Below are 23331 nucleotides of genomic sequence, written 5' to 3' on the forward strand. Positions count from 1 at the left end.
CAGGCAGGTGTGGTGCAGGAGGAGCTGAGAAGCAGGGCAGTGTCCAGGCAGGTGTGGTGCAGGAGGAGATGAGAGTTCTACATCTTGTTGCAAAGGCAAACGGGGAAGACTGGCTTCCAGGCAGCTAGAAGGGTCTGAAAGCTCAGCCCTATGGTGACATACTTCCTCCAAGAAGGCCACACCTACTCAAGCAAGGGCACACCTCCTAAGACTGCCATGCCCTGGACCAACCATATCCAAATCACCACAGTAGGTAATGTTAGGGACTTTAATAAAAAGACACATGATATCCAGTGCCAATGTAGATAAAATAGTATATTAAGTATTTTTCAAAATTTTTCAGTCGTGGAAAGCTAAATTTGTTCAAATCTACATGTGTTTAACAAGTACAAAGTATTAAATTGCATTTGCCTCTGTTGAGAAATGAGAACATTATCATAGGAGGGCAATTTTATACATTTCTTTAAGTCTAACTTACCTCTCCACGAAAGCCGTAAGTAGAAATACTGGCTAAATCTTCAAACGTCTGCAGTTTACTTGTAGTGAACCTCTCACACACAATATCCAGATCTTCCTTCTGCATGATTAAGGGGGAGAGGGAGTAAATAATTATGTCTTCGTTTTCTTAAATCTGGATTTTCATTTTATTGCTTTAATCTGAGAAGAAATTCTCAGGAGGTCTAAATTAGTACCAACTTCCTTATTGGCAAACATAATACACTGGACCTGGATTTGCACTGTACTGGTGGTCCTCCTCAGTGTCCTGTGCAGTGCCCACTTCGGCCCCCACCTCCTAGCATTAGGACTCCATGCTTAGACCTCTTCTCTACCTGCACTCACTCACTCTGTCTTCCTCGGACCCTCCCTCCCCACCCTTTTTCGAGGCAATCATTGTATAGTCTAAGATGCTTCAGTCTTAATTCTCCTACCTTGACCTCTCAAGTGCAAATTTCATCGTCTTCTTTTTAAGTTAAAAAAACCCCAAAACTTTATTTTCAGTCTACAGGAAGGAAAACTTTACTTTCTTACAAGTAGTAAAAATACTTGTAACAACATTTTCATTTTTATCTGTGTGTAGTGGTACACACTTGAAATTCTAGCACTCTGTATATAGAAGTAGGAGGGACAAGAACTTAGCTCCTCAGTGCAATCAAGGTTAAGTCTAGCCCATAAGAAACCCAGCCTCAAAAGCCATAAACCAGGACTGGAGCGTTGCCTCAGTGTGGTAAGAGCACTTTCTGCTTCCAGAGGACCTGAATTCAGTTCCCAACACCCACATCAGGTGACTCCAGCTCCAGAAAACCCAATGCCTCTATAGGCACTAGCACTCACAGGCACAAAAACCTACACATACACCCACAACCACACACAGATACCATATACACCCACACACACACCTATACTCATCCAGACTCTCTACAAACACACACACACCCACACCCACACTCACCCAGATACCCTACACACCCACACCCACACACACATCTACACCCTCACCCAGACACCCTACACACACACTCTCCTCCACACCCACACACCCACATGTACACTCACCCAGACACCCACATCCAGACACCATACACGCGCACACACACACACCCCTACACTCACCCAGACACCCTACACATACACACACTCACACACACATCTACACTCACCCAGACACCCTACACACACACTCTCCTCCACACCCACACACCCACATGTACACTCACCCAGACACCCTACACACACACACACACACACACACACACACACTCACCCACACAGAGAGCGAGTGAATCTTTAAAATAAAAAATCTTTTCATTTTAACCACATTTAAGTGTATAGTTCAGTACATTTACATTATTTAAATTTATGTAACAAGTTAAAACATACACAACCATCCATGTCCAGAGCTTCGTTAATTTTCTTAAACTGAATCTGGGTACCTGTTTAACATTAACTTTCCATTCTGCCCTTTTCTCCAGTCCATGGCAATCACGATTCCACACTATGTCTGAGTCTGACTTCTCAAGACACCTCATACAATAGGAATTGTTCGACCCTTTTATTTTTTGTGACTGATTAATTTCATTTATATAAACTCTTCCAAGTTTATCCATGTTGAACCATGTCAGAATTTCACGCCCACCTAAGGCTGGATACTCTTCTATGTTGTGTGGGGTGTACCACATGTTTATCCATTCATCTGCTGATGTACACGAGTTGCCTCCCCTTGGGTCTCTGCTCCTGATGTCACTTATCCACACATGCACAGTAGAAAGTGCCTATAATTCTGAGGAAACACCGCATCACTCTCCGTAACTGCTACTCTAGTTTACATCCCCACCAACAGTGCATGGCAATGATTTCTAGACGACTTCTTTACCTTCTACCAATCCATATAATTTTATACTTCTTTGATAGCAGGCATGTTAATAATTGTGAAATGGTATCTCATCACAGCTTGGAGCTGCATTTCTGTAATAGCTACATATAAGCATCTCTTCATGAATCTTATAGCTTCTCATATATCAAAATGCAAAGTTTGAAATTTTGATCTGCAAACCTACAAGTTATTCAGTCTGTCTCTCTCTCTCTCTTTCCCTGTCTCACACATACATACACACACAAACCCCTTTAAAGGGCACTTTATGTTTAACATGCCCCATATGAACTGCTAGTCCTTCCTTCAAACCTTTCTTTCACCATCTTTCTCATTATGCTAAATGGCAACTCTTAGTCAATTAGCCCTCTTATATCCTACATCAGCAAATTCTGAGAAGTCCGCCCTCAGAGTTAACTCAGAAAACTCAGTGCTCCTCACATCTCAACCGCAGTCAAACTGGTCCATGGCACTGTCACCTCACTCCTGCGTTCCTACAAGAGACTTCTTTCTGTCTCTATGCTCTCCTGTAGCAACTTGTTTGCAAAGGTCTTTTAAAAATTTTTAATTTTATTTTTATGTGTATGTGTGGGCCTGGCTGTATGAGTACCATACATATGAAGTCCCCTCAGAGTCCATTTGAGCCCTCGAAACTGGAGTTCTAGCCATCAGAATTTGGTTCCTCCCCAAGTGTGGTAAGTGCTCTTAACCACTGAGCCATCACTCCAGACCCATTCAAAGGTTTTAAATAAAACTCACCAGCATACCATGTACTGTTTTGCTTACAATCATTGAGTTATATCCCACTACAGTTGCTAAAAATACCACCGTTTTAACTATGCCCAGAACGTTCCCTCCGAGGCCTCGTGTCTTATCACCCTTGTCCTGTTCGACATGTTGTAGATACACTGGCTTCCCTACTTGTTCATCAAGTTCAAGCATGCTCCTACTTCACAATTTTGTCCTTATTGTTCTTTTTGCCCCAGACATCCATCCTTCCAACAGTCTTATAACCTGCTCCTTGAGGCCCTTTCATTTTCTCCATAAATTCTGCACCCATATTGACGCCCTCCTGAATGATCAATAAATGGAAGTCATATCCTCTGCCACCTTCTGATCCTGGCTTCCTCCCAGCTTTTGTTTTCTCTACAGTACTTCATGGCACCTGGCACACCATTCACTTTTTCCTGACTCCCACTACTATGACAGAAAACACTAATCAGAAAACAAAAGATTTTTGTCCATTTCGTTCACTGCCATATCCCTTGAACAATGTTCAATATACACTAGAAATTTAATACTAATTATTGGTAAGTGTTCAAGTCTTCAATCTAAAATACCTTCTGAAAAAGATTACAGTCACTAGGCTAGGAAGAGGCCCTGCACGTTCCCAGAAGTCTGACATGAAGCACATAAAACTGGTTCCCCAGGCAGGTCTGCTTACCCTGATTCCAGTGCCATTGTCTTGGATCTGAATTAGTTTCAGGCCTCCTTCTTTAACAATCACTTGAATATTTGTAGATTTTGCATCTAAACTGGCAAATCAGAGAAAAAATTTAGTCAGTTGCAACTGCTCTGATGCACATATTGTAATATCAAATTTCAAACAAATAGAGTGCTTGACTAGCAAGCTTTTTCTTTGTCTTCCAAGCTCAGTGTGGGTATTGTATGAACACACACACTGCATAAGTGACAAGGACAGAGCACATTTCTGTCCCTGGAGGGCAGTCCCTTCAGCACAAGTGCTTCTTACTCTCTTCTCAACTATGTTCACTGTTATAACAACTCTAATCAGTCTCTGGATTCTAAGTGACTCTAATAAACGTCACTTAAAAATGCAGCTTTCCTCTACTCTTATAAAGAAAACACACACATGATGAAGAACAGAAAAACTGCCATGCAGAAATGTCTGTAAGAGGCTTAAGGAGCCTGAGTCTAGAAAGACGGCTCAGCCATTAAGAGTCCTGGTTGCTCTTCCAGAGGACCAGAGCTCATTCCCAGCATCCACGTAGCATCAGTAGCTCCAGCTACAGAGGACCTGACTCCCTCTCTGGTCTCTGAGAGCAATCCATGTACATGGTGCATAGATATACATGCAAGCAAAACATCCACACAAATAAAACAAAAATTTAAAATTAAAAAACAGGGTGCCAAAGGGACTATAAAATGTCTGAATGGGTAAAAGCACCTGGCACCGCCAGAGGATCTGAGTTCAATCTCTGGGCCCCACGTGATCGAAGGAGAGAATCAAAGTTGTCCTCTGACCTTCACAAGTGTGTTGTACACAAAATCCTTATCACACGAATAAGTAAACAAAATAAACTAAATTAAAAAGAGGAAATAATTTTTAAGAGAATGAAGCTCTTGTTTTCAGAGCAGCCTATACTCTTAGAATATCTATCACAGGAAACAAATGTGACCTGGGGCTGCATGAAAAAGGGGAAGTTCTCAGCTCCTCTCATGAAAATTCCTTGATTTAAACAAAAGCACCATTAAGTTACTAAAGTAATAAACTTTTATTAGCACCTCTATATCAAAAACCTTGACTTAAATATTTAAGTAGAATCTTTGCAAAATCTTTCTTGCATGCAAGTTGCTATGCTACTTTTAAGCTTAGTTTTATTGTACAGTATTCAGGCATAGTACAACTGACTCAAGTTCTCCAGTTCATCCTAACAGTCAAAGCAAAAGCTGCCCTACAGCAGTCTACTGACACCAAATCGAATGTCGGAAGCTCCCTGCTCCTTCCTTTGATTAACTCTTAACGTTTCCTTTCTCCCTGCAGCAAAACCTTCCTAAAGCTGCGACCGTTTGTTATGTTATGGTGAGTCTAACTATAAAATTATTTTGTTACGCCTTCATAACTGTCATTTTGCTATTGCTCTGAATTGTTATGTAAATATCTGTGTTTTCCGACGGTCTTAGGTGACTCCTGTATAAAGGTCGTTGGACCCCCAAAAGGGCCTGAGGTCATTTAGTTCAGTGTCATTGCTCTGAATAGTTTGTCTTTCCGGTGCACTTCTACCTGACAGCTATTCTTCACTGAACATTTATTTGTCTTCTTTTTCTTGGTAACAATGTATGGGCTTTCATTAACACCAATTGATATTAACACAAAGGCTTTATGTATACAGAGTGTCCTTTTTGAATTTATTTGGTGGATTTTCTATTTTGGGGTATACTATTCACGGCGCCTTTTAAAGGTTAAAACTGTACGCGTTTAACTTCTCCCCTCCACAACCTGACGGGTTTCAACAAATGCCTCCCCCTTGAACATTAACTAGGGAGAGCCCCCATGTCCACTGGCCTGATACATCTGAATACAGCTCAGAAGAAACTGTGCCTTGGATATGTACGTATTATTCCGGGAATGAACGATAAACCTCAAATGGCATACTCTGTCTGAAGACTGTTTCTCTCTTCTACCCTTAAACATTCACACATCGTCAGTCGCGCATCATCTTCTGTGTATGTAATGTGATGGTGAGCCGCTTCCTCGGGGAAGGTACCATTAAACCAATACCACGCGTGCTTCCTCTACTTGCGAGCCAAACAGGTCTCGCGGAAGCCGTGAGGAACCTCAGCCGAGCGCATAGGAGGAAACCAGCCTGGCTGTGCCCGGGACCACACGGTCCCTGCGCCCGGCGCCCCGCACCGTGGCCGACTGCAGCAGGTGGGTTGGCCCGCCCCGCATCCGGGGAACTTGGCTCTGCTCCCTCCGTACCAGTTTTCAATCATCTCCTTGATAGCATTGGCCGGCCGCTGAATGACTTCCCCCGCCGCTATGCGATTCACTACGGTCTCATCCAGACGCCGAATAATTCCCGCTACAAACGCCATATTGGCGCCCGAGTTCACCGCCAGCCAATCACTCGGGCTCCTCTCGCTCAAGTTCTTCCTTTAGCTTCGGCCGACCGCTGTCCTGCGCCGCCTTCCCAGCGGCAAGTGCTGATTGGGCAGAACGAATGCCAATCAAGCGCCTTTACGTCACTTCCTGGGACCTCTGTCCCGCCCTAAACAGCGGAGATCCACCGGGCTAGAAGGCAACGCGCTTGCGCGTCAAAGTTCACAGTCCGCTCTTCCTATTGGCTCGTTTGTGAAGAGTTGAGGGAATACGAAATCTCCAGCCAATAGGAACGGAGGTGCCCTGGCGGAGGCTGGCGCACCCCTGCTCGGGTGATCTGGCGCAGAACCCAGGGGGTGCTTGGCGTTCGTCGGGCTCCTCCCCGTTTGCTGCGGCCTCAGAGCTCGGCGTTCTCCGGTGGCCTCCGCAGAATGTGGATGACGCCCAAGAGGATTAGGATGGAAGTCGACGAGGCTCTGGTGTTCCGTCCCGAGTGGACCCAGCGTTACCTGGTGGTGGAGCCTGCGGAAGGTGACGGGGCCCTGTGCCTGGTGTGTCGCCGCCTGGTCGCCTCTACTCGGGAACGCGACGTGAGGCGCCACTACGAGGCCGAGCACGAATTCTATGAACGGTTTGTAGGGGACGAGGAGCGCGCGGCCCTGGTGGAGCGCCTGCGGCAGGGTGACCTGTCTTTGGCCTCCGTGCTCACTCCGGAGGAGAGAGCGACGCGGGCAGGCCTCGGCCTCTGCCGCTTCTTGGCCTTGAAGGGTCGCGGCTGGGGTGAGGGTGACTTCGTACACCAGTGCATGGAGGTGTTGCTGAGAGAGGTGCTGCCGGATCACGTCGGCGTCCTGGAAGGCATTGACTTATCTCCAGAGATCACGCAGCAGAGGATTCTGAGCATTGACAGCAACCTCCGGAGCCAGCTGTTTAACCGAGCCAGGGACTTCAAAGCCTATTCCCTTGCTTTGGATGACCAGGCTTTTGTGGCCTATGAGAACTACCTGCTGGTCTTCATCCGTGGCGTCGGCCGCGACCTGGAGGTGCAAGAAGATCTTCTGACGATTATCAACCTGACTCATCACTTCAGTGTTGGGGCTCTCATGTCGGCAATTCTGGAGGCCCTGCAGACGGCGGGGCTCAGCTTACAGCGAATGGTTGGGCTGACCACGACCCACACTTTAAGGATGATTGGCGAGAACTCCGGACTGGTCTCCTACATGAGAGAAAAGGCTGTGAGTCCCAACTGCTGGAACGTTATCCACTATTCGGGATTTCTTCACTTGGAACTGTTGAGTTCTTATGATGTTGACATTAACCAGATCATAAATACCATATCTGAATGGGTAGTTATGATTAAGACCAGAGGTGTTAGGCGACCGGAGTTTCAACCTTTACTAACTGAATCTGAGTCAGAGCATGGCGAAAGAGTTAATGGACGGTGTTTGAACAACTGGCTGAGAAGAGGAAAAACGTTAAAGCTAATATTTTCACTACGAAAAGAAATCGAGGCGTTCTTGGTTTCAGTGGGAGCAACAACAGTTCATTTCTCAGACAAGCAGTGGCTTTGTGATTTTGGTTTCTTGGTAGATATTATGGATTATCTTCGGGAGATCAGTGAAGAGCTGCAGATCAGCAAAGTCTTTGCTGCCGCCGCCTTTGAGCGCATCTGTACCTTTGAGGGCAAGCTGAGTTCACTTCAGAGACATATGGAGGAAGTAAATCTGACAGACTTTCCTGCCTTCAGCATAATCGTTGATGAACTTAAACAGCAGTTTAAGGAAGATCAAAAAATATTTGATCCTGACAGGTATCAAATGGTGATCTCCCGCCTACAAAAAGATTTCGAGAGACATTTTAAGGACCTCAGGTTCATTAAAAAGGACTTAGAACTTTTCTCAAATCCATTTAGCTTTAAACCGGAATATGCGCCTATTTCTGTAAGAGTGGAGCTAACAAAACTTCAGGCGAACACTGACCTGTGGAATGAGTACAGAGTCAAAGACTTGGGACAGTTTTATGCTGGACTGTCTGGTGACGCTTACCCAATCATCAAAGGGGTCGCCTATAAGGTGGCATCCTTATTTGATAGTAACCAAATCTGTGATAAGGCTTTTGCATACTTAACTCGAAACCAGCACACGTTGAGCCAGCCACTGACGGATGAGCATCTCCAGGCACTGTTTCGAGTTGCCACAACTGAAATGGATCCTCGTTGGGATGATCTTGTGAGAGAAAGAAATGATTCATAAGCCATTGTGGTACAAGAAGAAATCAATTTGGAAAGGGAAAATTAGTTTGGTTTTCTTTCACATTTCCTCATTTGGATGGTTGGGAAGCATTGAACTTATTACAGATGTCCAAATTGATAAACATTGAAAACTTCCTGACGAGTTGCCTTTCCCCATCTCATTCGGCAACATGGGACTGAAGCATAAGAATACCACCTTTAAAAACTTAGCTTAATGGAAAAGTCATTGCCTTTTACTTTTATTATAACTGATTTTCAACAAATTTAGTATCGAAATTGTCAGTTGAACTAGAAGTCTGGTTTTAAAATGGTCTAAAGATATATGCCAGAAGTTTCAGCTCTTATGTTGACACAGTGGAAAGTGTGACACATGGTTTGAAATGACCAGCTCCTTAAAAGTGTATTTGAGTCGGTTTACAGAAACTCACATACCAAATTCAGTTTCTGAAAAGGGATAGCATATACACAGTGGAGGTATTTTATCTAGCTAACAGAATTTAAGATTATTTTTTAAAGCATATTTCTGAGTCTGAAGTAAATACAACCCCCCATCCCCACCTACCTACCCAGTTGATGGTAACATTACGGATGGAGGAAGTAATCAATTTGGTGTTGGAGCAGCAAGAATTATTTTAAATTTCTGATTTAGGAGGTTTCTATCAGGAGTTAAGAATAACCAATTATTGGTGGTTTGCTCCTTATTTTTTCACAGCTGGAGCAATTTTTTCAGCTCATCTATCAAAGGACCATGGTAAGTATGGAATCTTGATCACTGCCAGTCAGTAATTTTTTTTTCCTGCTCTAGACAGAACTTTGGCCCTATCCAAACTGTAAGGGGAAAAGACTTTTACACTTCAGGATCAGGAGTTAGGGAAGGCTTTAGCTTTTTGTCTTATCTTCATGGGTATTAATGTTTTATAAAGAAGCTATGCTTAAGGGAGACACTTTATTTGGAAATGATATGTCAGATTTTGTTAGCTACAGGAAATGGATTTACTCTAGAATTTGGAACTGTCTTACACATTGAGTAGTTAAGACAGTGCACAAGTAAAAATATTTAAATCTCAAGAAGCAACCTTATCCACAGACTGTAATAATTGCTATTTCTATTTCGGTTTTGTGCTATAGTTATCAGACATATTAACTGTGGAAAAGTCATTCTTAAGGTAAAGCTCAACATGTAACCGTGATCTAAAAGCAGCACCCAATTGTAACTCATCCCCGTACAGCTTACAAGCTGATGTGCTCCGTTCTGTCTTAACTATTGCAGAGCATTGTGCTGCACGTTCAAGGAACCTGATTACAACCAAGCATTTGGAAGGAACCGATGCTTAAGCCACACAAGTCTAAGAACTAAAGTTAGATCAGTGGTTCTAAACCAAAGGTAGCAACCCTTCCTTCCAGAGAGTGCTGGGAAGTGTTAGGGGCACCTTTATAGCATTTACTGGAGGGTTGTGCTGGCATGTAAGCCAAGAAGAGTTCTCCTTCCTATGGTGTTCAGACAGCCTGATGCCATAAAGAATCAGCTGTCACTCCCAAAGTGCCAGCACCTCCCCCCACTGAGTATACATCGTCTTATTGCAAAGGACAGGGAAATCTCCAGTGAAAGCTGATGCTGAATACTCAATAGGGAAGCCTAGTTCCAACAGTTCAGAGAAGAAAAGCTAGTGTCAGGTTGACATTCTGCTTATCAAAGAATAAGCTTAAGTACCTGGAAAATAAGTCTACTGGTAGTTTCCTGGTAGCTTTGTGTATTACCTTTCACACAAATACTTCAAATACTTTTATTATTTGAGAGAATGATTGGAAGTCCTGAAAGCTGCTCCTATTTTCTATTTCTAGTCCCCTAAATATTAATATCTTGTGTATTCTGTCAAGTTCTCATGTTTTGCTTAAGGTGATAATAAAATTAGTTTGCATCGTGTAACCACTGTGTAAACATGGGGGAGATATAAATAAGCTAAGGATTTTTTTTTAAGTGACCCTCAGCAATAGTTTGCTGTAACTAGTCTTATTTTGTGTTTGTTTCTTTGTTTAAGGCAGTGGTTCTTAACCTTCCTAATGCTGCGGCCCTTAAATATAGTTCCTCATGTTGTGGTGACCCCCCCCCAGCCATAAAATTATTTCTTTGCTATTTCATAACTGTAATTTTGCTACTGTTATGAATTGTAATGTAAATATCCAATATGCAGGATATCTGATATTCAACCCCCCAGAAGGGGCAAGACCCATGGGTTGAGAACTGCTGGTTTAAGGTGTTTGCTGGCTTTTTTTGTATTTCTGGAAGTAACGGTAGCTGCATGGCAGTTTTTTCTTTTCTTTTTCCTTTTTAAATATGTAGTTGTTACTGGTCCTGTTGTATCAATGAATATAGTTAAAATAAGTGCCATTTAAAACAACAACTCTGTGTCCTTAACTGTCCCTTCCCATTTCTCTCATTCCCACTAGTTCAAATATTTGCTTGCCCAGGCTCCCATATTGCCCGACAGATCACTCAAGTTCAGTGTTTTCATCAGTATTTTTGCCTTCTTGAAATCAACTTAGCATTGCAGAGGCACCAGCTCCAGTCACTGCAGTCACCTCTTCCTTAAATCTGTCTGTCTGGTTGTTGTGTTAGCTGTTCTGTTTTGTTTCCTTTTAAGACTCCCTTGCCTCATTTCCCTACATTATTTCCTTAGTTGATCTCTTTCTATGACTTGAGTTATCACTTGTATTCAGATACTTCCAAATTTTTGTCTCCTGAGATTTCACCCCAAATCCTAGTTGCTGATATTGCCAGCACTCTGCTCCCTCACATCTTGGCTCTTTCTCCCAAACCTGCTCTTTCTCTCACCTTCCCTTCATCAGACGGCTTTACAGTCAACTCACTCATACCACTCCCCTGCCTTCATTGCTATCAGGGTAGATAGAAGACAGACTTCTGTTCATCTTGTGGAACTTGGCTTACATATCATCTAAGAAGCTTCAGGAGTGTCCTAGGCCAGGTGCCCAACTACATGTGCTGAACACCTGTCCTTTCTACTTAGCATTTCTTACTGTGAGTTGGTCTTTGCTAGACTGGACCAGAGAAGTCTAATCCATTGTTTATCTCTAGTGAATAGTGTAATGCCTGGCATTTGAACAAATGCTTGGTCAAATAAATACTTGTGTGGGGTTTTTTGTTTTTTTGCTTTTTTTTTTGTTTTTTGCTTGTTTGTTTTTTGTTTTTTGTTTTTTTTATGAAACCTTCACAGTCTTCATTTGACCATCACAGACATTTTGCCTGTTCTCTGAATAGTTCTTAGCCATGTATTGCAAATTAAGAAATGAAACTCACCTTATTTGTGACTAGGAATCTCGTTGTGTTCCTTGAATTTAGTGCAGTGCTTAGCATGTGGTTCAAATATTATGTGAATGTTGTTAAGAAAACAGATTGTAATTTACCCTAGTAAACTAGTAGTAATGTCAGGATTCAAACCTAGGTGTACTCGCAAATCTACTCTCTAGTGTTAAGTACATTCATAATGTAGAGTCTTTATTTTAATTTCCAAAGGAACCTACATACAGAGGGAAAACATTGGATAACTGCTTAGATTGAACTGAGTTCAGTAATCTAAAAATTACCTTCAGTATTGGAGAAAGACAATGCTGCAAAGAGTTAATGTCCATTTTTCCTTTTTGTAGGCATCAACCCTAGGAGAAAATGGCATGCTATTTAGTAGTTACTTTCCTTTACAGATGATTTCTGGCTCTTCTGGAATTTAAAAGTAAGTAAACTTGTTTCTAAGAAAGATGTCTTAGTCAGCCCTTCTGACTACAAGATCCTCAGCTCTTTTTTTTTTTTTTTTTTTGAAACATGTAGCATTCCCCCATCATCTCCCAAAGAGAAAACCCCCAGATGACATCGAGTTAACATGGGCTTTTAGATTTGCTGTATTTTCTTGTTTTCTTGTTTCATGCCTCTGAATTTCATTTTTAGAAAATGAGACATTTCAATCTTAAGTCAGAAAGCCAGATGCTTATTAGTCTCTTTCATTAAGCCATTGTACCCAACTTAAGAGGTGAACTAGTAGCATTCTCTTAGTTGGACTTACAGTTTTAGGAAGTCACACTAATTCACTCTGAGGTCTTGGTAGTAGGTACATTAGTCATCCAGAGATTTGATCCTGTTGCAAAACTAGGTTTTTGTCAACCTTCAGGTTAAGGGTTTCTCATTTTTATCTCATACTTAAAAATTGATTCATCCTACAGTGTAAGTACTTTATAAATACTCTAATTTCTGCCTTGAAACTGACCAAATACTGAATTCATGTACATTTTGTCTAAAGCAGCCAATGGCCACCATAAAGCATTTTTTTCTTCTTTCATAAAGGATAGATGTCCTGTCTCCCAGTTCATCTCAAGGGGCACGTTCGCCTCTCTATAATAATCTTAACTTGTCCCTGTGTTGTTATTTTGTTCTATCTTCCAGTAGCAATCTTCTTGAATGCCTCCCAAATAATCACTGAGCAATTAGTTTAGTGTTTTAGTTCTGCTTCAGGATTGATGAGGTTGCCATAAGCAGGTGAATAACTACAAAAGTTTAGTGTCCCAGCAGCTTGTCTGTGATGAGTTGTCTGAGCTGGCATACGCCAGCCCCCACAGGCCAAGTCTGTCCTGGCCCATCCTTCTCTGAGGAAAGTATTACAGGACTTACAGCCATGTCTGTCTATGAGCTGTCATGGCTGCTTCCCTCTACAGTTGCAGACTTGAGTAGTTGTCACACTGTGTGCAACACAAGCAAAAGTACTTTTTGGACAAGTTCACTGTTTCCTGCTTAAAATTGTCCCTACCTACCCTGGGGCCTAAGCAGATATACTCAATAGGAGTTGACAGCTCACTTTGGGAAAAGAGAAGAGAAAGTTTGGCTCTGTACACCCACAGCTTATAAGATTTCAAGAAGTGCAAATCGCTCTATACAGGTGGGAGGAAGATGAACTATTTGGGAGATCACATTACTGGTCCCCATTCTGTTCCCCTAGTTACGTCACTCTAAATATGTCTTTGCTTTTTCATTGAGATAAAAGTTTACAAATATTAAGTGTCCACTTCAGTGGAGTTTTCTATTCACCTGTGAATGCCCCTCTCAGATCAAGGTAGAGAATATTCTGTTACTCCTGAGGGTGCCCTTCCCTCTCACACAGAGATGATTGCTGGTCTGACTTGTATTGCCTGTCAGTTTTGCCTGTTTTAAATGTATATCAAGTGGAATTAAATACCCTGTTGTATCTTCTGTTCTGTGTGTCTGCTATAGAAATCCATGTTGTGGATTGTAACAGCTCATTTTTCACTCTGTGTCACAGTCCATTCATTGTACAAGTTGATCCATTCAATGTTGATGAATATTTGGATTGTTTCCAGTTTATGATCATTATGAATAAAATTGCTGTTAAAAGCCTCGTGTTTGTCTTTCAGTGAATATGTGTTACCCCTTCCTTTTGGTGTACTCCTTGGCAGGTAACCTGGCTTCTGTTACTTTATATGGGTTATTGTCCACAAAGCAACCAGACTTTAAAATCTCTCAGATAATGCTACTTTCCTACTCAAAAACATCCAGTGGTTTGCTATCAGATGAAAAGCCGAACTCTTGTCTGTTCCTACATCTTTACTCACACGTACCTTCTTGGTGTCTCTTCTAACACCTTCTGTTTTTAGCTCCTTACTCTACTCTGTACTGAATGCTATGCTTATAAATCTGGGCTTAAGATAAATGCTTTGTACTTTGAGTGGTTATTTGTTTGGAGGCTTTGAGCTTGGCTTTGTTCCCATCTTCAGGCTAGGGAATGAATGCAGGGCCTTAAGCATGGGAGACATGCCCTGCCGCTGCACGGAAGCTCCGCTGGTCTTAACATAAGCTGTAACATTGGCTTAGGATGTGTTAACTATCGCACTGAGTGCTAATGCTTAACTTTTAAAGGTATGTAGAAATGAAAACAAAACCCCCTTGACTTCAGAAATGCTTAAGTTCTACAGATTATGATTAGAGTTGTCAATGGGATGGTTTTACTGCCTAGGCTAGGCGGGTGCTGGCAGCTAGGGCAGAGGAGGTAAAAAGGCAGTGGGATAAATAAGTATTTGAATGTGGTATGAGCTACACTGTGACTATATAACTGGTGGTTATGTGTGTTTAGCTACTGGGGCTGGAGAAGAACCAGCTCCTTCAAAGGACCCGGCACCCACATCAGGTGGCTCACATTTACCTGTAACTAGCTCCAAGGGATCTGATGATCTCTTTTGTCCTCCAACGTCATCCTCATATATAGACATAAATTAAAAAAAAATTTTAAACTATACATCTTTTTAAAATAATTTTATTGTGCAACCGAAGTGTTTGGAACTTGACATGTTTAAAGAATTAAATTTAATATTGACAAACATCAGAGCACAAGACCATGAAAAAGTAAGAAATATTCTTAAAACATTTAGTGGCAAGTAATACGGAGAATCTAAGGGAAAGATAAGGCGCTGCCATAGTTGAGATTTACAGCGAATGACTGTTGGCTGGCAGCAAGCTTCTGCTGCTTTATAGTAGGCTGGCCTGTGCCTTCATGTAGTGGGGTGTAAAAAGCTGTTTTTCCTCTTGTCCCCATGCTCTCAGAACAAGCACTGTGAGACTCAAAATATATTTACAAACATCTTAGCCATGAGCTTGGGCTTACTCTCCAACTAGCTCATAAAATTAATGTCCCAGTTATTCTGATCTAAGTTCGGCCATGTGGCAGGTTACCTCTGCTCAGGTTCCATGTGTCCTTTGGTTCCCAGGGCCTGTGTCTTCCTGTGCTTGGCTCTATCCCAGAATCCTATCTGCCTATAAGATGTCTATTCTATCCTTTCTTATAAGCCATAGGATTTTTATTGACAAGAGATGCATCTATACAATACACAACATAGTCACTCTACAATGGGGAGCCTTTTCTTGCCTGTACCAACCAATCCCATTTTCACAACATACTTTCCAGCTCTTGCAGTACTGGATGAGGGTTAGGATTCCAACATAAGAATTTACTGGGGTTGGAGCTGGTAAAGTACTTGTCATGAAAGTACCTGAATTTAGAACCCCAGTTGCCACATGAAAAGCCAGGTGGTGTGATGGAACACACCTGAAATCTTAGTGCTGGGGAGATATGGAAGGACTCGGGGGCTTGCTTGCTAGCTAGCTTGTTTTGCCAAATAAGTGAATTCCAGGTTCAGTGAGAGAACATGTTTGAAAAAATCAAGTGGAAAGTAAAATACCCCATGTTGACTTTTGGCCTCCGTGTGTTTACATACGATGCATGCACACACATGCATAGCATGGACATAGAACTTAGCAAGGGACATTCTGTATATGGCAAAATGGGTGTCTCTTAGAACCACCATTGACTCTTCAGGCTAGCCAGCCTTCATTCACCTCCTTGGCTTCTGTAACCACCTTTCTCTAATGCCAAGGGTTGATCTCAGATACTAACTCCATTTCTTGGGCAGTGACTTGTACTCATTCATTCTTCCCTCTGACCAGGCACATGCTTGGAGTACATTGAATAATGGTTATGGAGGGGTCTGTACTGGTTCCATATAAGAACAAAACCCAAAACAAGCCTATAGCCTACATAAGGGGAACTGATTAAATAAATACACAGTGTCTCATGGAAGACAAGAGGAAGTTAAACTCAGTCATTTAATGATGACCTACTAGAGGTGGGCACTAATGTTACATCAGTAGAAGCAAAATAAATTTTTTGCCCATCCATATATTGACTCAGGCTGCTGCTTTTTTGTAGACCACAATTGTGACTAGGGAGACATTTCTCTTAAGGGGTCTGTGGTTGGGAGAATAGAAAAGGGAGACTTTCTGGGAGGCACATCACATTGAGGGCTGCTACTCTCATAGATGGCCTGCTTAGTGAACCCTATGAAGCCAAACCTAGCAACTTGAGTCTAGTCCCCAGGACCCATGTGGTAGAGGCAGACAGCTATTAAAAGCTATATAATGTATTTAAAAAGCTCAAGGGAAACCATGATGATCCCAAAAGATAAAATGACTGCCACTGAAAGAACAGTTAAAAAAAAAAATAAAAGAATCAGGTTAAGCAGTGCATGCCTTTAATCCCAGCACTTGGGAGGTAGAGGCAGGCCTGGTCTACAGAGGGAGTTCCAGGACAGCCAAAACTATATAGAGAAACCCTGTCTGAAAATAAATGAAAAAAAAAAGGAGAAGGGAGAAAAGAAAGAAGGAAGGAAGGAAAGAGAGAGAGAGAAGGAGAGAGAGAGACAGACAGAGAGAGAGAGAATGATTTATGAGCTGCAAAGATGGCTCAGTGTAAAGAACTGAGACTTGAAATGGCACGCCTGAGGACCAGGGTTTACATCCTGTGATGCATAGTTTTATGTCAACTTGACACAAGGTAGAGTCATCTGAGAGGAGGGAACCTCAATGCCTTCATAAAATGAGGCTGTGGGGGAGGCCAGCCCATTGTGGGTGGTGTCATACCTAGCTGGTGGTCCTGGGTTCTATAAGAAAGGAGGCTAAACAAGCCATGAGGAGCAAGGAAGTAAGCAGCATCCCTCCATGGCCTCTGTATCAGCTCCCACCTCCATGTTCCAGCTCTGCTTGAGTTCCTGTCCTGACTTCCTTCAGTGATGTCTGTGATGTGGAAGTGTAAGCCAAATGACCCTTTCTGCCCCAAGTTGGTCATGGTGTTTTATCACTGCAATAATCACCATAACTAAGATCCCTAGTATCTACATAAATGTCAGGTGGATGTGGTCACCTATCAGTAACCCCAGTGCACAAGAGACATGTGTCTGAAGACAATCCCCTGAGCTAGACTAGCTAGACAGACTGAATCACAGTGAGTCCAGGTTTCGCTAGAGACCCCGCCTTACCTTATACAATGGAGAGTAACTGAAGAAGACACTTTTCATCAACCTCTGGCTTACACACGAACCCCACCCCCATGCTCATGCATGTGCCTACATGCATGCTATATCACATGTGCACAAACCATATATGTGACAAAAGGGGGAGCAATTTGCCACAGCACCAAGATTGTGGTGGTTTGAATGAGAATGGCCCCCATAAGTGCATATGTTTGAATGGTTGGTCCACAATTAGTAAAACTGTTTAGGAAGGATTAGGAGGTGTTTAACAGGGGTGGACTTGGTTTCAACAGCCTCCAGCCATCCCCAGTGCGCATTCTGCCTCCTGCTTTTGGTTCAAGGTGTGAACTCTCAGTTGAAGCTATCACCGGGCCTTTGCTGTCATCATGCGCATTAACCTTTTGGAACTGTAAGCCCAATTCAACACTTTATCAGTTGTCTTGATCATGGAATTTTATCAAAGCAATAGAAAGATAAGACCAGAATGGATGTCACACATCACAAAGGTATGTACATAAAGCACCAGGATCCATCAGTGTCCAGGAGGGAGAGGAATCATGAATAGACAAGGCAGGACAATGAGCTTAGGACTCACTGATAATAATTCCACTGGTCCTGGTGATAAGGTACTTGGTCTTGGATGAGCTGGAAAGAGGAGTATTGTCCCTGTAATGGAAGAGCTAGACAGAAGAAGGGGATGTAGAATATGGACTTCAGGCGGGTGCTTCATTTGAGTGATAACCTCATAAAGTCAATGTGCTATCTCCAGAAACGTGAGTGCTAAGGGGGACAGCCTTAGGTCAGTGAGGCCCTAGTGCTGGATCATCTAAATTACAGTACTGGGGAGATGGCTCAGCAGTTAAGAGCACTGGTTGCTCTTCCAGAGGACCTGGGTTCTAGTCCCAGAATTCACACTTCAGCTTACAAACATCTGTAACTCCAGCTCTAAGGGATGTGACGCCCTCCTCTGACCTCGGAAGGTACCAGGCACCCACAGTACATTCATGCAGGCAAAACACCTATGCATATAAAAAGGATTAAAAGGTTTTTGTTGTTGTTGTTGTTTTTGTTGTTTTTGTTTTTTTGTTTTTTACACAAGAAAAAGAATACAGAAGACAGCGTGCTAAAGAGATGACTCAGTGGTTATAAGAAGTTGCTCCTCTTGTAGAGGACCTTGGTTCTTAGCACTCACCCGTGGGCATCTCACAATCTCCTGTAACTCCAGCTTCAGGTCTTCTCTGGCCTCTCAGGGACCTGCACACAAAGGACATATGCACATATAGACACACATAGACACATCTATATAAACAAATATTTAGGACTGGAGAGATGGCTCAACGGGTAGGAGTGCCTACCACTCTTCCAGGGGTCCTGAGTTCAAATCCCGGCAACCACATGGTGGCTCACAACCATCCCAAATGAGATCTGATGCCCTCTTCTGGTTTGTCTGAAAACAGCTACAGTGTACTTACATATAATGAATAAATTTAAAAAAAAAAAGCTATTTAAAAAAAACAAATATTTAATGTTTAAAGGTATATATATATGTGTATACACACACACGCACATATATATATACACATATATATATTTGCTTGTAGACATGTTCAAGATGTCAAGGGAGTCACTTTAGGGTCTTACTGTGCGGATGGATACTAGCTGTTTCTTCCAGCTTGAGTATGTCAAAGTCACCGGTGAAGGAGCTGGAGAAGCTGGTCTTGGCTATCACCCTTGACTTGGGTTTCTGAGTGTCCTATGTAACTAGGAGAGCCAGCCCAGTACTCCTGTCCAGTTACTACCCACAGTGTCAGTTTAGTGTCCCTCTCATGGATCACATGGGTCACAAAATCAAATACAGCTTCAGTTTCCTCTAGGAATAAAAAAAGAACCTGTCAACTGAAATATGAAAACTACAGTCTGTGTGGTGTCAGAGCAAGCCTTTAATCTTAGGAGGCAGAGGCAGGCGGGTCTCTGTGAATCTGAGGACAGCCGGGTCTACAGAGTGAGTTCCAGGACAGCCGGGTCTACACAGTGAGTTCCAGGACAGCCAGGGAAACAGATCAACAACAACAATAATAATAATATGAAAAGTACCCTTTGTGGTTCAAATATTGTGACCTTTCTTTGCTGCTCCTCTAACATGAATGCACAAATCTTGTCCATCTCTGGAGACTGGCCATCAGTCCAGGCTTGGTCACATAGCTCACAAAATACCTTCCAAACACCATCCTTAACCGGCAGTTTGAGTAGGTTTCGTCCCTGCTCTTAGCTTCTGTAGAGTAGACATGCCCTTTCCTATTTGCTACCAAGAGTTACTAATGGTTAAAGTTTGAGGGCAAACACCTGGGGGATCATCTCTTGGATACCTTTGGAAATTCCATAATAGATTTTTTTTTTTTTTTTAATGAATTGAGGGACTGGAGGGATGATTCAGGAGTTAGGAGGATGGGAGTTCGATTCCCCACACCCATGCTGGTGGCTTACAACCTTCTATAACTACAGCTTCAGGGGATCCAATGTCCTCATCTGGACTCTGAGGGTACACAAATACATATGTGGCAGACACATTCCTACACACACACACACACACACACACACACACACACACACACACAAACACACACACAAATACACACCTTGTGATAAATTTGGGGTGGGGGAAGGGTTCTACCCCACCTTAGACCATCTAGTTCCCAAATAAAAGACACAAAGCCTTTATAATGAGCCTTAAAGCACTAGAGCTGGGCAGGCACCAACCCTCTATGCTATTTTGTCTACTTCCCTGTCAATAAGCCCTAGATATTACTTGCTATGTTCTGCCTGGGCTGCTCCTAATCCATCAGGCCAACCCTCATGGTCACAAGCTCGTGATCCACCTACGCCATGGTGACTACCCCATGGCGACTTCTTCCTCCTCATCCTTTCTTCTCTCCTCAGGATCCCTGCTTGAAACCCCAAGCCTGCAAACTTCATTTTGCCCCCTTCTTCTCCCAGCCCAGGTTGTGGGCATCTTTATTAACCAGTCAGGGATAACTTGTGGGGTGGGGGTCGGTCAAGGTTTACACAACAAAAGCTGCTATACTGAGGCTCTCCTAGCTACCAGATCTTGTGGTACAGAATTTAGCATTTGCAGCACCAGACCAACCTAATACACACACACACACACACACACACACACACACACACACAGGGAGGAGGGGAGGAGAGAGAGAGGGAGGAAGAGAGAGAAGAAGAGAGAGAGGGAGAGAGAGAGGGAGAGAGAAAGGGAGAGAGGGAGAGAGGAAGAGAGAAAGGGAGCCCGGAGAGAGGCGGAGGGAGACGGAGGGAGATGGAGAGAGCTGAGGGAGAGGGAGAAGAGGGAGGGAGGGAGGGAGGGAGAGAAACAAAATCTTTAAAAGGAAAGTTCACACTAAAAAGGACACATGCTGTTTTAAAACTGAGGGCTGAGGAGATTGGCAGTGAGTAAAGGCTTAGATGGGTGAGCTTGCAGACCTGAGTTGGGAACCCCACTGTATATGTAAAGGGGGACATATGGGGGATGGGGTATTTATCAACACCGAGGTATGACATTTACTAAGCTGCTGCTACACTTCTCATGAGCATCAATTATCACAGATGAGGATGAGCAGGTCACTGCTAAGTATTATGACTTCTTAGCCAGTGTGTGTGTGACGGGCGACGGGGGTGGTGGTGGTGGTGGGGGACAGGACACCATAAACTTCCCATGGATTGACAGGATCGCACAGGAGCAGGAGATAGATTGGAAAGGTGGTCTGCAGAGCAGTAAGCCTTGGTGTTGCTTTGGTATCAGATCTGGTTTCCTAGGCAACCGGGGTCCACTTAATGAATGGCTCCAGGCAGCAGACATGAAATTTTCCATAGCAACAGCACATGAGGAAGGAAGTCCTCAGCAAATAATATTTCATTTTGGCCTGTGTACACAAGACTCTGGGTGATTAAAAAAAAAATCAGAATGCTGAAAGATATTAAGAGAATGTGTGTCCTTGTTCCGTCCTTCACGTGCCCTAATGACAGCCACTCACCGCAGCTTCTTACGTTATTTTTTAAAATTTTTGCTTCACATCTGTATCTGTGTATTGTGAATGATATTTTCATTTTTAAAATGGATTGTGTTTTGCTTTTACATTTATTAGAGTTATTTACTGTATGTGGGTGTGCACATGTAGGAGCCAGAGGACAACTTGTGGAAGTCGTTTCTCTCCTTGCTTCATGTGGATGCCGGGGATGGTGATCAGGCTTGGGGGCAAGCGTCTTTACCCGCTGAGCCACCCCTGCCAGTCTGCTAAGCCTTTGCCTGTTCTGATCATTAAGCATCTCCCTTTTTCACCACAGACTCATTTTCATAGTTGTGCCATTGATTTTCCTCTCTATTGGTTACTTTTACAGCATTAGATTTTATTCTGAAATGACCTAATTTTTCATTCTATTCTAGCCATTTTTACCAGCGTGACTCTTTTATCCCTACCCCATCCCCAAAATCTGCCTTTTTGTTTCTGTGAATTCTGATTTAAATTTTTTTTTTTACTAATTTTTATGGGTATGGGTATTTTGCCTGCATGTATGTCTAGGAACCATGTATATGTATGGTGCTCCCAGAAGCCAGAAGAGGGCATTGGATCCCTGTTCCAAGATACTTGGTCATATTGTGAACCCCAAGATTGTGTTATTTACTAAAAATACCTGTTTCTAGTTATGGTGTGGAGATGCCAAAGGTTTTAAGCTCAGACTCCATTTTACAGAACCTGACCTACGTTTGAACTCAGGTAAACTAACAGACTGGTACCTAGCATTAGTCTCCAAGTTGCTCCCCAACAAAACCTGAGCCTAGCTCCAGTCTCTAGGCTAATCCCCAATAAGACCAGCGTCTCCAGGTGATTCCCCCAACAAACCTGCACCCCCAGGTTACAAGCCCACCCCCTGCCTAACAACCACCAATGCAGAGGGGAGCAGACATTACATTTATGATAGGACTCCCAGCACCAGCCTATTATGTCAAAGGCTACAGTAGCTTTCCAATGAGATGCTTTCTCATTTACCTCCTGGTTGCTGCTTACTATAAAGCCTTGCCCTGTAGACACACGGGGACTCCCCCACCACCAAAGCCTTCCTGTGCGATGGTGGTGTGTTGGGGGAGGCGCCAGGAACTAGCTGGAATAAAATAAAGACCGTGTTGTGAGTTGTATCAGATCGGCTCCTGTCTATTCTTTGGGGATCACTAACATTTCCCTGGCACTACAGTGTGGCTCAGCCCTCAGCACACACCTTTAATCCCTCTGGCCAGAATGCAGACCTGCCCGTCATTCACACCTTTAATCTCAAACAATGAAGGTAAAGTTAGTTTGTAGAAGGAAGTGCCCATTTGTAAGTGATGTCTAATTGAAGGGCAAAGTGATGAATCAGAGAAAGATTTGACAGAATAGGATCTGCCCAAGTCTTATGAGAAGAGAGGGGAAAGGGAAGCTACTCAAGGGACAGTGCGAGAGAGCGGGGAGGCAGTTTTCCTGGGAGAGTTGGACAGAGACGGGTTGAAGAGAGAGAACAAGCTAGATACAGGTGGGGACAGAATGAGCCAGAGAATGAGAAGGAGCCAGAGGATTAGAACATACTGCTAGAGTTAGTTTGAAGCCAAGCAGAGCAAAGCATCAGAGGCTGAGAGAAAGAGAAACCAGATTGGATCAGTCAACTTGGAGAGGAGTTTGGGCCAGAACAGCTGAGTTGAGTCAGGCAGCAAGGGTTCAGAAAGAGGCTGAAAATATTCTAGGCTGAGATTAGATTATACCGAGGCTAGAAGCCTCCAGGACTAAGCCAAGGTTAGCAGATAAGACAGTGTGAGCCTCGGAGGTGACAGTCAAGTCAGACAAATAATTATAGTTCCAGGTGAAAGACTGAATTTAGAAATTTGGAAAAAGCATGTTAATGGAGATGTATTAATGTATACTGTATAACCTTTACTTAAAAAAGGCATAGGAA

At 43.1% G+C, this 23331-nt stretch overlaps 2 protein-coding genes across 3 annotated transcripts in view; one reads left to right on the top strand and one right to left on the bottom strand.

The window, feature by feature from the left end:
* The window catches only part of Mlh1 (mutL homolog 1), a 42769-nt gene extending 36001 nt beyond the window's left edge, over nucleotides 1-6768 (bottom strand). Inside the window, exons 1-3 of one of the 2 annotated variants that reach the window (XM_031344260.1) lie at nucleotides 6093-6768; nucleotides 3813-3903; nucleotides 479-577 (exon numbers count right to left, since the gene is read on the bottom strand). In XM_031344260.1, coding sequence (XP_031200120.1) covers nucleotides 479-577; nucleotides 3813-3903; nucleotides 6093-6208 — 306 coding nt within the window. In that variant the 5' untranslated portion in view covers nucleotides 6209-6768. The remainder of the gene's footprint in view (nucleotides 1-478; nucleotides 578-3812; nucleotides 3904-6092) is intronic. The other variant, XM_031344261.1, reaches the window with a different exon arrangement.
* Nucleotides 6505-13880, top strand: Epm2aip1 (EPM2A interacting protein 1). The gene is made up of 2 exons (XM_031344285.1): nucleotides 6505-9214; nucleotides 12127-13880. Exon 1 carries the CDS (start codon nucleotides 6644-6646, stop codon nucleotides 8462-8464), a length of 1821 nt encoding a protein of 606 aa, XP_031200145.1. The 5' UTR covers nucleotides 6505-6643; the 3' UTR covers nucleotides 8465-9214; nucleotides 12127-13880.
* Nucleotides 13881-23331: the final 9451 nt, after the last annotated feature.

The sequence above is a fragment of the Mastomys coucha genome, unplaced genomic scaffold, assembly GCF_008632895.1.
Source record: "Mastomys coucha isolate ucsf_1 unplaced genomic scaffold, UCSF_Mcou_1 pScaffold23, whole genome shotgun sequence".
Lineage (NCBI taxonomy): Eukaryota > Metazoa > Chordata > Mammalia > Rodentia > Muridae > Mastomys > Mastomys coucha.